The sequence below is a fragment of the Procambarus clarkii genome, chromosome 48 (assembly GCF_040958095.1).
Source record: "Procambarus clarkii isolate CNS0578487 chromosome 48, FALCON_Pclarkii_2.0, whole genome shotgun sequence".
NCBI lineage: Eukaryota > Metazoa > Arthropoda > Malacostraca > Decapoda > Cambaridae > Procambarus > Procambarus clarkii.
The window spans coordinates 36,807,937-36,825,880 of NC_091197.1; the positions used below are offsets into that span (position 1 = coordinate 36,807,937).

Genomic DNA, 17,944 nt, shown 5'->3' on the forward strand with positions numbered 1-17,944 from the left:
GGCTGGAAAGATATTGCAAATCAAATGCAATATCTTTCATAGACAACTGGGAACACTTCTATGGAAGAAATGAAATGTATGCTCGTGATGGGGTGCATCTATCGAGAGCTGGGGTTGTTGCTGTTGCGAACTCGTTAGAAGAAGTGGTTAGAGGTGTTTGTTTGGGTTTAAACTGTTAGTAGATAGAGGTATGGGAATTGATTTGGAGGAAGGAGGTAATAAAAGTATGTGTTTGTGGGAGAAAGGAATTGGCAAAACGACCAGGGAAAGAGAAGGTCCGCAAAATAACAATTCACTTAGGGTATATTACACTAACAGTAGAAGTCTAAGAAATAAAATTAACGAATTAAATGCTCTTGTCTGCACAGAAAAAATAGATATTATTGCACTTACCGAAACGTGGATGAATGTAGAAAATAGAGAACTATTAGCTGAATATCAAATATATGGATTTAAACTATTTCACACAGATAGATATATTAGACGAGGAGGTGGAGTAGCCATATATGTTAGGGACAATTTGAAATGTAGTCTCAAAGAGGGAATCAAAACAGAGCCACACACAGAAACTATTTGGATTGAATTAAACGAAAAAGCTAATAATATTATAATAGGAGTAATATATAGGCCACCAAATTTAGACAGAATGGAAGCAAAGCATCTATGGGATGAAATATCTAGAGCATCTAGATCTAACAGTATTTATGTCATGGGTGACTTTAATTTTAGCGGAATAAACTGGTTGAACAAAACAGGGAATAGTGAAGCAGAAGATTTTCTAGAATTAATTGACGATTGCTTTCTTACGCAACACATTAAGGAACCAACACGGGAAAATAATATTTTAGATTTAGTGTTAACTAACAGGGAAACGCAAATTAATGACATCGAAATAGGGAGTGAGCTAGGGAGCAGTGATCACAAAGAAATCAGATTTAGCATAGAATGGAATAGACCAGTAGGAGAAAATTCTGTTAAAGTGCCAGATTTTCGAAAAGCTGATTTTAATAGCCTAAGAAATTTTTTGGGTCAAATTGATTGGAAAGTCTTGGGTATGGGGTGTGGGCCGGTCTTGGAGCGAGACATGAACCCAGCGATAGGTGACTTAAATGGGGATTTCGATGTGGATTCAATATATAACTTATTTAAGAATATTCTAAACAAAGCACAGGAACGTAGTATACCATACAAATTAAATAGATCGAATACTAATGACCCAAAGTGGATAACAAAGAATTTGAAGAACCTTATAGGTAAAAAGAGAGCTTGGTACAAAAGGATTAAAAATGGGGAGGTCACTTTAGAACAGGAATTCGTACAACTGGTTAGAAATGTTAAAAAAGAGATAAGGAAAGCAAAAAGAAACTATGAAGTTCGCATAGCAGGGCAAGCAAAGACAAATCCTAAAGGGTTTTTTCAGTTATATCGTACTAAGACTAGGGAAAGGATAGGTCCATTAAAAACTGAGACAGGTCAAATAACAGATAGTGATGAAGAGATGAGTAGTATTTTTAACAAATATTTTGTATCTGTATTTACTAAAGAGGAACTTAACAATATGCCTTCAGCCGAACAAGTCTATGTGGGTGGGGACGAGGACAGGTTGACGAGTTTAACAGTTACCAGGGAGGATGTTCTTAAACAAATAGTAAAACTCAAACCAAACAAATCCCCAGGGCCGGATGAAGTATTTGCCAGGGTGCTTAAAGAATGCAAAGAGGAGCTTTGTGACCCACTGTCAACCATATTTAATAAATCAATAGAGTCAGGCATAGTGCCAGAGTTTTGGAAAGTTGCTAATGTGATACCAGTTTTTAAGAAAGGAGATAGATCACTTGCGTCTAACTATCGACCAATTAGCCTAACGTCTATTGTGGGAAAGTTACTCGAATCTATAATAGCAAATAAAATTCGTCTTCATCTTGAAAAACATAAATTAATAATTGAGTCGCAACATGGTTTTATAAATGGCCGTTCATGTTTAACAAATTTGTTATCTTTTTATTCTAGCATTGTTGAGGCAGTTGATAGTGGTAAGGATTGCGATGTTGTATACCTTGACTTTAGCAAAGCTTTTGATACAGTGCCACATGAAAGACTGATTAAAAAGATAGAGTCTCATGGTATTGGGGGTGCTATATTAAGCTGGATTAGGGCATGGCTATACCAAAGGAAACAGAGAGTTAGTATAAATGGAATCAAGTCAGAGTGGGAAAATGTTGTAAGTGGAGTGCCTCAAGGCTCTGTCCTGGGACCTCTGTTGTTTATAATATATATAAATGATTTAGATTCAGGTTTGAGTAGCAACATTTGCAAATTTGCCGATGATACGAAAATCGGTAGGGAAATTAATTCGGAGGAGGACTCACTATCACTTCAAGTTGATCTAGATAGGGTTTTGAAATGGTCAAAGGATTGGCAGATGCAGTTTAATGCTGATAAATGTAAAGTTCTGAGGTTAGGTAATGATGATAGAGTTACAAGATACGAGCTAGATGGTGTTGTGATTGCGAAGTCGGATTGCGAAAGGGATCTGGGAGTTATGATTAGTAAGAATTTAAAACAAAAGGATCAATGCATAAATGTTCGTAATAAGGCAAATCGGACACTTGGATTTATTAATCGCAGCGTTAGTAACAAGACACCTGGTGTGGTTCTCAAGCTATATCTTGCTCTAGTTAGGCCCCATTTAGATTATGCAGTTCAGTTTTGGTCGCCATATTATAGAATGGATATAAATTCACTTGAACGTGTCCAGCGTAGGATGACTAAGTTAATTCCCCAAATTAGAAATCTTTCATATGAAGAAAGATTAACAAAGCTTAAGTTGCATTCACTGGAAAGGCGAAGAGTTAGGGGTGACATGATAGAGGTTTACAAGTGGATGAATGGACATAACCGGGGGGATATTGATAGGGTATTAAAAGTATCAACACAGGACAGAACACGAAACAATGGGTATAAATTGGATAAGTTTAGATTTAGGAAAGACTTGGGTAAATACTGGTTCAGTAACAGGGTTGTTGATTTGTGGAACCAATTGCCGCGTAACATTGTGGAGGTGGGGTCCCTCGATTGTTTCAAGCACGGGTTGGACAAGTATATGAGTGGGATTGGGTGGTTATAGAATAGGAGCTGCCTCGTATGGGCCAATAGGCCTTCTGCAGTTACCTTTGTTCTTATGTTCTTATGTAACGTGGTGGAGGTGGGGTCCCTCGATTGTTTCAAGAGCGGGTTGGACAAGTATATGAGTGGGATTGGGTGGTTATAGATAGGAGCTGCCTCGTATGGGCCAATAGGCCTTCTGCAGTTACCTTTGTTCTTATGTTCTTATGACTTAACCCCATGTATACTAACTCTCTGTTTCCTTTGGAATAGCCGTGCCCTAATCCAAGTTAATATAGCACCCCCAATACCATGAACCTCTATTTTTTTAATTAGTCTTTCATGTGGCACTGTATCAAAAGCTTTGCTAAAATCAAGGTACACGACATCACAATCCTTACCACTATCAACTGCCTCAACTATGCTGGAATAAAAAGTTAGCAAATTTGTTAAACATGAACGGCCATTTGTAAAACCATGTTGCGACTCATTTATTAATTTATGTTTTTCAAGATGGAGACGAATTGTATTTGCAATTATTGATTCAAGTTATTTTCCCACAATAGACGTTAGGCTAATTGGCCGATAGTTTGACTCCACCACCACTCGCCAGTATCACCCACAATTACCACCCACCACCAACTACCCATCACTACCACCCACACCACCACCACCCACTTTTACCACCCACCACCAACTACCCATCACTACCACCCACACCACCACCACCTGCCACCACCACCCACTATTACCACCCACCACCAACTACTTATCACTACCACCCACACCACCACCACCTGCCACCACCACCCACTATTACCACCCACCACCAACTACCCATCACTACCACCCACACCACCACCACCCGCCACTATCACCCATCATAACAACCCTCCACCAACTACCCATCACTATCACCCACACCACCGCCACCTGCCACTATCACCCATCATAACAACCCTCCACCAACCACCCATCACTACCACCCACACCACCACCACCCGCCACTACCACCCACCACCAACTGAAGGCTTCTATATCATGTAATCTCGAAGGGACAGGAATCCCCGAGGGCAATTTTCTCTATTGGCCCTCAAGAGGCAGGAAGCCGGCAGCTTTTCAATTCTCTTCTTCCTCCATGAGTATTCATGAGGATTTTTCCCAGTTCAATATTTACGGTTTCGGCGGGTAGGCCTCTCCATGGATGTATTAACCTGTGGATGTTGCTTTTTTTGTTACATCTGTCCTTTTTTCTGTTATATCTTTCTTTTTTTGTGTTACATCACACCTCTTTTGTGTTACATTTGACCTTGTTTGTGTTACATTTGACCATTTCAATATGTCGTTTGGATTGATACCATCCAATATTGTTCAGTATTTTAAAAGTGTGGATGAAATCAGCTCTGTAGTGGCCCTCAACCGCTCCTTGTATGATAATCAACTTAGTTCTGGGATGATTTTTGTTGCTGTGTGTTGAGCTTTCTCCAGAGCAGATATGACCTTGTGAAGGTGAAGTTTCAGCATGGATACTGTAGCCAGACTGGTGCGCACCGGAGATTCCTGCAGCTCAATAACTACCTTCATCAATGTGAAAATGTTTAATAACAATCATTTCAGTTTTCAAAATAAAAATGGTTAAGAATATCTAGTCTATTGTTCAAATATCTTCCTAAATATTGCAACGTTCCCTGCAGAATTGCGAGTAACTACATGCAACAGTCGGGAACACGAAGTATGTTCAACTACACTCAACATATGGTGCTAAATAGCCTTCCCGGTTTGGTGCCTTTCTTTGATAATTACTTACACTCAAAATAGTCAAAACTATTTACCATAAATTTTCCAAAGGCCTAAAAAAATATAGGCAGCATAACCTATGCCTAATATAGTACATATCCTGCATAAAGCCAACATTAGGCCAGAGACTGTGCACATTAGGCCTAGGACTGTTTACACTCAGCCTACAATATATTAGGTGAGATTGTTGCAGTAATGTTGCTTAAGGTACTTGTGCAGTGCGCAACACGTGTTGTCATTATTTAGGTGCGCACTTCCTCCATACTGTACTTTTGGTTCTTTGACGTGGACTGCTGGGTGGAGCAACGGTCTCGCTTCTTTCACCGTCAGAGTTCGATCCCCGATGGTTCATGTGGTTGGACCAGTTTCCTTAACTCCAGCACTCTTCCTCATATCCCAGATGCTTGTCCTCGTATACCAGCTGCTCGTCCTCGTATCCCAGCTGTCTTCCTAGTATCCTACACACAGGCTCACCATAGCCCATGCTACTTGGAACTTTGTTCCAGGTGGCGAATCTTTAACAAAAACATCCTAGTATCCCAGCAGCCTGTCCTTGTATCCCAGCTGCTTGTCCTCGTATCCCAGCTGTCTTCCTAGTATCCCAGCTGCTTGTCCTCGTATCCCAGCTGTCTTCCTAGTATCCCAGCTGCTTGTCCTCGTATCCCAGCTGTCTTCCTTGTATCCCAGCTGCTTGTCCTCGTATCCCAGCTGTCTTCCTAGTATCCCAGCTGCTTGTCCTCGTATCCCAGCTGCTTGTCCTCGTATCCCAGCTGCTTGTCCTCGTATCCCAGCTGCTTGTCCTCGTATCCCAGCTGTCTTCCTAGTATCCAAGCTGCTTGTCCTCGTATCCCAGCTGCTTGTCCTCGTATCCCAGCTGCTTGTCCTCGTATCCCAGCTGTCTTCCTAGTATCCCAGCTGCTTGTCCTCGTATCCTAGCTGCTTGTCCTCGTATCCCAGCTGCTTGTCCTCGTATCCCCGCTACTTGTCCTCGTATCCCAGCTGCTTGTCCTCGTATCCCAGCTGCTTGTCCTCGTATCCCAGCTGCTTGTCCTCGTGTCCCTTCCACGGGTTTAGTCACAACGACTGAGCACACCCTCATCATTCCTACCTTCCTTCTGCAAGTTGAGTAAATTTAATTGTCATTATTGGGGACAGGAAACCTGTTTGCTTTACGAGGTGCCCCTCGGCCAAGTACCCACCTGCCCCTCGGCCAAGTACCCACCTGCCCCTCGGCCAAATACCCACCTGCCCCTCGGCCAAGTACCGACCTGCCCCTCGGCCCAGTACCGACCTGCCCCTCAGCCAAGTACCCACCTGCCCCTCGGCCAAGTACCCACCTGCCCCTCGGCCAAGTACCCACCTGCCCCTCGGCCAAGTACACACCTGCCCATCGGCCAAGTACCCACCTGCCCTTCGGCCAAGTACCCTCCTGCCCCTTAGTCAAGTACCCACCTGCCCCTTAGTCAAGTACCCACCTGCCCCTTAGTCAAGTACCCACCTGCCCCTTAGCCAAGTACCCACCCGCCCCTTAGCCAAGTACCCACCTGCCCCTTAGCCAAGTACCCACCTGCCCCTTAGCCAAGTACCCACCTGCCCCTTAGCAAAAGTACCCACCTGCCCCTTAGTCAAGTACCCACCTGCCCCTTAGTCAAGTACCCACCTGCCCCTTAGCCAAGTACCCACCTGCCCCTTAGCCAAGTACCCACCTGCCCCTTAGCCAAGTACCGACCTACCCCCCTTAGCCAAGTACCCACCTGCCCCAAGATGCAACCCACCACAGTTACCTAACACCCACGAAATTATTTATTGCTAGGTGAACAGCAGCATCAGGTGAAAGGAACTTGACCAACGTTTTCTTCCCTGCCCGAGGATACAACCCGGGTTTCTCAGTTGTGAGTGGAGATCATGATGAACAATACATTATACACTTGAACAACAACAGTGATCTTGTGGAATAACTTAATAACAAAACAAGTCCGTGTAGGCGTGTCAGGTAATATATTCTTAAGGAAATAAACATTAAGACACTCGTCAGCTTCTGAAAAGAGAAGTGTAATAATTGTTGGTTCAGTTATACTCATTTAGAATAATGAGAATAGTATTATTGAGATACTTGCCTTAAAGAGCGCTTGGGATGGAAGCGCCGCAATGTGAGGTCCCTCCCACCTCTCAGGCAAGACTGACTCCGTCACGGGGCAGGGAGCCTTTATATACAGGTGCCTCGCCGTGTTTGACTGATGACGCGCCACACTGTTTTTCAGCCCTCTAAATGCTCGTTAATCTACCCGCCAAACTCCCTGTTTATGGATGACAATCACTTCACACATACAACCCGTCCTTACACCAAGTCCATTTCATCTCGACCATTTTGCTGGTCGACCCCAAAGACGCATTCATAAATTTTAACATGCTGTTTTTTCATTTTCTCAAATATAAATTAATATTGTTATATTTTAGCATATAGTGCATATTTAGGCACTGAATAATTTAGGTGTTTAGTATCCATTGGCGACTATTTGTATTTTTAGTACATGTATGAAGCATTTCAACTCGTTCTCGATTCAAGTCTATTACACCCAGCGGTCGACCCCCACTGACGCATTCATAAATTTTTACATCCTGTTCATTCAAAACAGGAATTTGTATTTGTATTTGTAGTATGTGGCTGAAGCATTTACAGCGTTGAGATTCGAACAAAATTCGTCAGTGAAGCACTTGCTCCGGAAGTGTTCGAACAAAATCAGTTGTAAGCCGTGTGTAAGCCGATTTTCATTCATAAACTGTTGGGGTTTGGCGGGAGCATGGATTGGTCTTTGGGCCTTTTTTAGGAAAAACCCCTGCACACATGAGACACAGCTGGTTATGCTCGAACCTGTCCTGTACAGCCCTACAGTCTCTCCCGGAGTTTGAAGCTCCCCCCCCCTCCTCATAACAGCCCCCTCCTCATAACAGCCCTCTCCTCATAACAGCCCCCTCCTCATAACAGCCCCCTCCTCATAACAGCCCCCTCCTCATAACAGCCCTCTCCTCATAACAGCCCCCTCCTCATAACAGCCCTCTCATCATAACAGCCCCCTCCTCATAACAGCCCTCTCCTCATAACAGCCCCCTCCTCATAACAGCCCTCTCCTCATAACAGCCCCCTCCTCATAACAGCCCCCTCCTCATAACAGCCCTCTCCTCATAACAGCCCCCTCCTCATAACAGCCCTCTCCTCATAACAGCCCCCTCCTCATAACAACCCTCTCCTCATAACAGCCCCCTCCTCATAACAGCCCTCTCCTCATAACAGCCCCCTCCTCATAACAGCCCTCTTCTCATAACATCCCCCTCCTTATAACAGCCCCTCCTCATAACAGCCCCCTCCTCATAACAGCCCCCTCCTCATAGCAGCCCTCTCCTCATAACAGCCCTCTCCTCATAACAGCCCCCTCCTCATAACAGCCCTCTCCTCATAACAGCACCCCTCTTCATAACAGCCCCCTCCTCATAACAGCCCCCCCTCCTCATAGCAGCCCTCTCCTCATAACAGCCCCTCCTCATAACAGCCCCCCCTCATAACAGCCCTCTCCTCATAACAGCCCCTCCTCATAACAACCCCCTCCTCATAACAGCCCCCTCCTCGTAACAGGCCTCTACTCATAACAGCCCCCTCCTCAACAGCCCCTCCTCATAACAGCCCCTCCTCATAACAGCCCCCTCCTCATAACAGCCCTCTCCTCACAACAGCCCTCTCCTTATAACAGCCCCTCCTCATATCAACCCCCTCCTCATAACAGCCCCCTCCTCATAACAACCCCTCCTCATAACAGCCCCCTCCTCATAACAGCCCCCCTCCTCATAACAGCCTTCTCCTCATAACAGCCCCTCCTCATAACAGCCCTCTCCTCATAACAGCCCCCTCCTCAATAGCCCTCTCCTCATAACAGCCCCCTCCTCATAACAGCCCCCTTCTCATAACAGCCCCCTCCTCATAACAACCCCCTCCTCATAACAGCCCCCTCCTTATAACAGCCCCCTCCTCATAACAGTCCCCTCCTCATAACAGCCCCCTCCTCATAACAGCCCTCTCCTTATAACAACCCCTCCTCATAACAGCCCCCTCCTCATAACAGCCCCCCTCCTCATAACAGCCCCCTCCTCATAACAGCCCTCTCCTCATAACAGCCCCCTCCTCAACAGCCCTCTCTTCATAACAGCCCCCTCCTCATAACAGCCCCCTTCTCATAACAGCCCCCTCCTCATAACAACCCCCTCCTCATAACAGCCCCGTCCTTATAACAGCCCCCTCCTCATAACAGCCCCCTCCTCATAACAGTCCCCTCCTCACAACAGCCCCTCCTCAAAACTATTTGGATAGAATTAAACGAAAAAGCTAATAATATTATAATAGGAGCTATATATAGGCCACCAAATTTAGACAGAATGGAAGCAAAGCATCTATGGGATGAAATATCTAGAGCATCTAGATCTAACAGTATTTATGTCATGGGTGACTTTAATTTTAGTGGAATAAACTGGTTGAACAAAACAGGGAATAGTGAAGCAGAAGATTTTCTAGAATTAATTGACGATTGCTTTCTTACGCAACACATTAAGGAACCAACACGGGAAAATAATATTTTAGATTTAGTGTTAATTAACAGGGAAACACAAATTAATGACATCGAAATAGGGAGTGAGCTAGGGAACAGTGATCACAAAGAAATCAGATTTAGCATAGAATGGAATAGACCAGTAGGAGAAAATTCTGTTAAAGTGCCAGATTTTCAAAAAGCTGATTTTAATAGCCTAAGAAATTTTTTGGGTCAAATTGATTGGAAAGTCTTGGGTATGGGGTGTGGGCCGGTCTTGGAGCGAGACATGAACCCAGCGATAGGTGACTTAAATGGGGATTTCGATGTGGATTCAATATATAACTTATTTAAGAATATTCTAAACAAAGCACAGGAACGTAGTATACCATACAAATTGAATAGATCGAATACTAATGACCCAAAGTGGATAACAAAGAATTTGAAGAACCTTATAGGTAAAAAGAGAGCTTGGTACAAAAGGATTAAAAATGGGGAGATCACTTTAGAACAGGAATTCGTACAACTGGTTAGAAATGTTAAAAAAGAGATAAGGAAAGCAAAAAGAAACTATGAAGTTCGCATAGCAGGGCAAGCAAAGACAAATCCTAAAGGGTTTTTTCAGTTATATCATACTAAGACTATGGAAAGGATAGGTCCATTAAAAACTGAGACAGGTCAAATAACAGATAGTGATGAAGAGATGAGTAGTATTTTTAATAAATATTTTGTATCTGTATTTACTAAAGAGGAACTTAACAATATGCCTTCAGCCGAACAAGTCTATGTGGGTGGAGACGAGGACAGGTTGACGAGTTTACATTGATCTCGTCTGAGTTCACATTGATCATCATTATTGCAGGTATTACACAGCAAATCATGCAAAAAACAAACTCCTAAATAGCACCTGCTTATCAGTTTACAACCAAAATGTTAGGTCACTTGGTAAACGTTTTGATGATATAAATGCACTTCTTACAGCACTAGGTACTAAATTATCTTTCATCATTTTAACAGAAACTTGGCTAAGTAATGACTATACCCAACTCTACAATTTAGCTGGTTATAAAGCCATTCATAACTGCAGGCCTAATAAAAAAGGTGGCGGTACAGCAATATATTACAAAGATACCTTCACTTGCAATAGTGTCATTAGTGATAGAGACGACTATTGTGAATATACCTTTGCCAAGTTCTCCAGTAAATCCCTTAAATCCTCCCTGATAATCGGTGCCATCTATAGATTTCCTAATACCAACATAGCTTTATTCTCTGACAATGTAAGGAATCTTATCATAAATAACAATCTCAACAAAAATCACATCATTCTGGGAGGTGATTTCAATATTGACCTGGGTCTTCAAAACAACCCTCAAGTTGACTATTTCCAAAACAGCATGCACTCCTGTATGCTAATCCCCACAATCACCAAGCCCACCCGAGTCACTCAAACATCTGCCACTACCCTGGATCACCTATGGACTAATATAGCAGCTCCCCTTACATCTGGGGTAATTTATGACAGAACAACTGACCACTATCCTACTTTCCTCATAGCAAACATTGACACATCACCACCAGAAACCAAAAAACTTTCATTCAGTCTACATAGTGAATCAGCTTTAGGCAATCTCTCTAATGCACTCCACAATATTAACTGGGAATCTGAATTTAATAATTCACAGGATATAAACTCATCAACTAACCTATTTCTCTCCAAAACTCTAAGCCTCTACAACACTCACTGTCCCCTCCTTACCAAACAAGTAACTGATAAAAGAAAAAATAACCCGTGGCTCACAAGTGGCATAATTAAATCAATCAACAAAAAACATGAATACGAAAAGAAATTTAGGAGTGGCCTAGTTTCAATGGAAGTAGTTAAAAGGTACTCGTCAGTGCTTACCAGTATCATAAGAAAAGCAAAACTTTCATATTATGAGACTAGATTCAAAGAAGCAAAAGGCAACATGAAAAGCACGTGGAATACCATCTCTAACATCCTGGGAACTAAACAACACTCCCACAACCAGATAACACTCTCTAAGGATGGCCTTACACTGTCATCTGACTTAGAAATGGCGAATGAATTTAATAGCTTCTTTTCATCGATTGGTGCTAACCTTGCAAGTAAAATCCCACAGACTCAGACACATATCAACACATATCTCTCAGGCAGCTATCCAAACTCTCTTCTCCTCTCACCAGTCAGCCCGTCAGATGTTGTGTCCATCATACACTCACTAAAAACCAAAGCTGGGAACATCAGTGAAATCCCATCCATTGTATACAAGAGCGCCTCCCATGCCCTTGCGCCACCTATAGCTCTGCTGTTCAACAAATCCCTTGAGTGTCATACCTTCCCTGATATCCTTAAAAAAGCAAGAGTAACGCCAGTTCATAATGGAGGTAATCCGTCAGACATAAACAACTATAGACCAATATCGAACCTACCCATACTATCAAAAATATTTGAAAAAATTATCTACAAACAGCTCTACTCCTATCTCGTAAAATTCGACATTCTTAGCCCCTGTCAGTTTGGATTCCACTCTCAAAAGAGTACCAACGATGCAATTATTAGTCTCCTTGATATAATTTACTCAGCTCTTGACAAAAATGAGTTTCCAATTGGACTCTTCATTGACCTGAGAAAGGCCTTTGATACTGTTAATCACGATTACCTCTTAAGTAAACTCCATCATTATGGAATCCGAGGCCATGCACTGGACTATATCCAATCCTATCTTAGTGATAGACACCAATGTGTAGCCATCAATAATATAATCTCTCCCATTCTACCAATAACTGTTGGAGTGCCACAGGGCAGCATCTTGGGACCTCTTCTTTTTCTTATATACATTAATGATCTGCCTAATGTCTCTAACATTCTGAAACCTATTTTGTTTGCTGATGATACTACCCTCATCTACTCTAACACCAACCCACATACACTAAATGGTGTTGTTAATAATGAACTAAAAAAAGTCCACTTATGGATGTCAACCAACAAACTAACACTTAACATAGAAAAGACCTACTGCATCCTATTCGGAAGCAAATCTACAAATGCAATTCAGCTTCAGATTGACAATGTAAACATTAGCAATAAAAATGATGGAAAGTTTCTTGGCATATTCCTAGACAAGAGACTCAACTTCAGTACCCACATACAACACATAACTAAGAAAGTCTCTAAAACAGTTGGTATACTCTCCAAAATCAGATATTATGTTCCTAACTCTGCTCTCATCACTCTATATTATGCACTAATCTATCCCTATCTCAACTATGGTATCTGTGCATGGGGTTCAACCACTGCAAACCACCTCAAGTCCATCATCACCCAGCAAAAATCTGCTATCAGAATAATATCAAATTCTGCTTTCAGACAACACACAGCCCCCTTGTTTAACTCCCTAAACATGCTAAACATAATCTCACTCCACAAATTCTCTTGTGTCAACTACATTTACAAAACCCTGTTCTTAAATGCAAATCCTTGTCTGAAACTCTCCTTGGACAGATGTAATAGGACCCATTATCACCATACCAGAAATAAATATCTCTTTGATATCCCCAGAGTTAAACTTAATCTGTGTAAACACTCTATGCAATTAAAGGGACCCAGTTTATGGAACTCACTCCCTACTGAATTGAAAAGCTGTCCAACTTTTACATAATTCAAAATCAATACTAAAAAGTACCTAATTTCATCTTCATAGTTTTTCACTTTTTGCCTTAAAATTGCACTTTATCAATTGCTACCCAATCTCCCAACCTTTATGTTCCCGATTTGAACATCTTTACCATTGTGATCATTGCTGTTTTCTTATATGTGCTGCCAATCTGTTGTATGGTGTTTATAAATCTTGTTTATCTGTATCTTTTGCTACCCAGTCTCCCAATCTTTATGTACCCAATCTGAACATCTTTACCATTATAATCATTGCTGTCTTATATGTGCTGTCAATCTGCTGTATGGTGTCTATTAACCTTGTTTAAATTACTAATCAAGCTGTCAATGTAATCAATCAGAGCTTTAATATAATAATGTGCTTTAATATACCTACTTATCTCTCTCATCTCATTTTTCTCTTGTAATGTATCTTTATCATTTATCAATTCTGATTGAAATTACCTATTTAAAATTATCTGCTAGATTAAGGACCTGCCCGAAACGCTGTGCGTACCAGTGGCTTTACAAGAATGTAAATACTGTACTATCCAATGTATTCTCACAAACCCAATGTACCTTCTTGTATATATATAAATAAATAAATAAATAAATAAATAGTTTAGCAGTTACCAGGGAGGATGTTCTTAAACAAATAGTAAAACTCAAACCAAACAAATCCCCAGGGCCGGATGAAGTGTTTGCCAGGGTGCTTAAAGAATGCAAAGAGGAGCTTTGTGACCCACTGTCAACCATATTTAATAAATCAATAGTCAAGCAGAGTGCCAGAGTTTTGGAAAGTTGCTAATGTGGTACCAGTTTTTAAGAAAGGAGATAGATCACTTGCTTCTAACTATCGACCAATTAGCCTAACGTCTATTGTGGGAAAGTTACTCGAATCTATAATAGCAAATAAAATTCGTCTTCATCTTGAAAAACATAAATTAATAATTGAGTCGCAACATGGTTTTATAAATGGCCGTTCATGTTTAACAAATTTGTTATCTTTTTATTCTAGCATAGTTGAGGCAGTTGATAGTGGTAAGGATTGTGATGTTGTGTACCTTGACTTTAGCAAAGCTTTTGATACAGTGCCACATGAAAGACTGATTAAAAAGATAGAGTCTCATGGTATTGGGGGTGCTATATTAAGTTGGATTAGGGCATGGCTATACCAAAGGAAACAGAGAGTTAGTATAAATGGAATCAAGTCAGAGTGGGAAAATGTTGTAAGTCGAGTGCCTCAAGGCTTTGTCCTGGGACCTCTGTTGTTTATAATATATATAAATGATTTAGATTCAGGTTTGAGTAGCAACATTTGCAAATTTGCCGATGATACGAAAATCGGCAGGGAAATTAATTCGGAGGAGGACTCACTATCACTTCAAGTTGATCTAGAAAGGGTTTTGAAATGGTCAAAGGATTGGCAGATGCAGTTTAATGCTGATAAATGTAAAGTTCTGAGGTTAGGTAATGATGATACAGTTACAAGATACGAGCTAGATGGTGTTGAGATTGCGAAGTCGGATTGCGAAAGGGATCTGGGAGTTATGATTAGTAAGAATTTAAAACAAAAGGCTCAATGCATAAATGTTCGTAATAAGGCAAATCGGACACTTGGATTTATTAATCGCAGTGTTAGTATTAAGACACCTGGTGTGGTTCTCAAGCTATATCTTGCTCTAGTTAGGCCCCATTTAGACTATGCAGTTCAGTTTTGGTCGCCATATTATAGAATGGATATAAATTCACTTGAACGTGTCCAGCGTAGGATGACTAAGTTAATTCCCCAAATTAGAAATCTTTCATATGAAGAAAGATTAACAAAGCTTAAGTTGCATTCACTGGAAAGGCGAAGAGTTAGGGGTGACATGATAGAGGTTTACAAGTGGGTGAATGGACATAACAAAGGGGATATTAATAGGGTATTAAAAGTATCAACACAAGACAGAACACGAAACAATGGGTAAAAATTGGATAAGTTTAGATTTAGGAAAGACTTGGGTAAATACTGGTTCAGTAACAGGGTTGTTGATTTGTGGAACCAATTACCGCGTAACGTGGTAGAGGTGGGGTCCCTTGATTGTTTCAAGCGATGGTTGGACATGTATATGAGTGGGACTGGGTGGTTATAGATATGAGCTGCCTCGTGTTTGCCAATGGGCCTTCTGCAGTTACCTTTGTTCTTATGTTCTTATGTATGAAACAATGGGTATGAATGGGATAAATTTAGATTTAGGAAAGACCAGCGTAAATACTGGTTCGGTAACAGGGTTGTTGATTTTTGGAACCAATTACCGCGTGGCGTGGTGGAGGTGGGGTCCCTTGATTGTTTCAAGTGAGGGTTGGAAATGAATATGAGTGGGATTGGGTGGTTATAAATAGGAGCTGCCTCGTATGTGCCAATAGACCCTCTGCAGTTACGTTCATTTTTATGTTCTTATTTAAGGAAGAAAATCAGTTTAGAGGAAGTCACTCCACAATAAGCTTTTGGGTTTGTCTTGGAAATAGAGTGATTGATTTATTGAGGGCGATTTGATTGAAGGCGATATAAATTGAAGCTGCCTGGGATTGACCAATTAGCCTTCTGTAGTTTATGTTCGTATTTGTGTCATTCACTTCCCTTTTCACTTCACCTGGTTGTATAAAAGTCGACGTTGGGATCAGTTTTGCTACATGAACTACTTCGTCCTGAGTAGCTAAAGCTTTAACAACAACATCAGTTTGGTCAGTTCCATCAGTTGGTTAGTGTAACTATTACACCAACATGAAGGCTACTCTATTGAGTAGCGCTTACCTTGATGACCTTGTGTCCCAGAGCCAACATATTAGCCAGGGCGCTTATGGTACTGTGGGGCGCGTTCCCTGGGACGGTGGACATGCCATCTTAAAGATGATGAGGAATGCCTCTGAGATGGACTTCAGGAGAGAGCTGGTTATCATGGAAAGATTGAATTCTGCTGGAGGAGCTCCCAAGATCCTGGGAGTATGCTACAACCCAAGAGCCATAGTGATGTCTTCCCGGGGCGAGTTAACACTCACCAGAGCCCTCCTGCGGAACATACCGGACTGGTACTTGGTCTATATTGCTCTGAAAATTGGTCAGCGCCTGCGCGAGGTCCACGAGCGGGGAGTTGTACATGGTGACATCCACGGCTCTAATGTCATGGTCACCCTCTCTCCTGACTTCAGTAAACCACCTGAAGTATTCCTTATTGACTTCGGAATGTCGGGATTCAGTCCACAGGCTCTGTCAACCTTAAGCCCAAAGGACCTGGCAGATTTGGGGGATACACAGATGGTCCAGGGAAACCTGACATACTCCCTAGATATTAAGTGTTTGGGCATGATGCTCCTAGAAATATTTAGCATAATGAAGATTGCCCTCGAGTCTATTATGAAAATAATTGAAATGGCAACACTATGTGAGATTGAGCCAGCTCCCCTCGACGATCTTCTCGACAAGTTGAACTCTGTACTTACTAACAACTTCAATATTAACCCCCGGTGCCTCTGAGCCCTGCTTCTTCCTTCTACTTAAGTCTTACCATGAACTTGTGTCCCATGAAATTGTAACAATGATTGTAAGGAATTTTTGTGTAATAAAAAAAACATGAAATTGTAACAATGATTGTAAGGAATTTTTGTGCAATAAAAAACCATGAAATTGTAACAATGATTGTAAGGAATTTTTATGTGTAATAAATATTGATGGATAATAGTTTGTTTAACTTTTAAAGCATATAGAGTAAGAATAACCGAGTTGGATTGAAGCCATGATCAATGCATTAATGTAAAGGATAATGTCAGTAGGTTACCGGGATTCATTACTAGAAGCATTAGTAATTTAGATTATGCAGGTCAGTTTTGGTCACCGAACTACAGACTGAAAATAACTTGAAACCTTCCTTTGAAAGATTACTATAAATGTTTATTAATTGAAGAGCTGAAGGGAAAGGTGGCAAATCGGAAACAAACCAAGACGATATAAATAAGGTTATAAATATATCAACACGAAAAAATGTATATAAATTGGATAAGTTTAGATTTAAAACAGACCAGGATAAATTTTGATTTGGAAATAATGTTGTTGACTTATGGAACAAGTTAACGGGTAACATTTTAGAACGGTGATCGCTTGTTTCAAGAGTAGGTTAGTCATATGAGTGAATTTGGTGACACATAAATAGCTGCTGCCTCGTATGGTTCAAAAGGCCTTCTGCAGGGCAAGCAAGGCAAACCCTAAAGGTTTTTTTTTTCAATTATATCGATCAAAGGTTAGGGAAAGGAAAGGTACCAGGGTACCTTCAAATCAAGTCAAACAAATATAATCAAATCAAGTCAAACAAATTTCCGGACGAAGTATTTGCCAGAATGCAAAGAGGAGCTTTGTTAGCCTGTAACAATCTAATACTTGGAAGTATAATATCACTGGTTCGCCATATGAATAACATAAATAATGATTAAAGATAACTATCTTTATCTATGATTAAAGATAACTATCGACTTGAGAATGGTCCAGGACGGACCGAAACGTCGTCGTCCCTTCACCTTCAAGTGTGTGGTCTGGTCAACATACTTCAGCCACGTTGTTGTGACTCATCGCCTACACGAAGATAGCTATTGATTTGTCCAATGATTCTAACATTCTTAAACCTATATTATTTGCAAACGGTACTACAATATACTCTTTCATCTTACCTGATGTTACATTAAGGACCTGCCCGAAGCGCTATGAATGTTAGTATCTGGAGAGAAATAGAGATCTTAAGTGTATTATCTTATAAAATCT

At 41.3% G+C, this 17,944-nt stretch overlaps 1 protein-coding gene across 1 annotated transcript; it reads left to right on the forward strand.

Moving 5' to 3' along the window:
• The first annotated feature begins 15,919 nt into the window (after positions 1 to 15,919).
• On the forward strand, positions 15,920 to 16,669 carry LOC123764886 (uncharacterized). The gene has a single exon (XM_045753083.1). It carries the CDS (start codon positions 15,920 to 15,922, stop codon positions 16,667 to 16,669), a length of 750 nt encoding a protein of 249 aa, XP_045609039.1.
• The last annotated feature ends 1,275 nt before the right edge of the window (positions 16,670 to 17,944 follow it).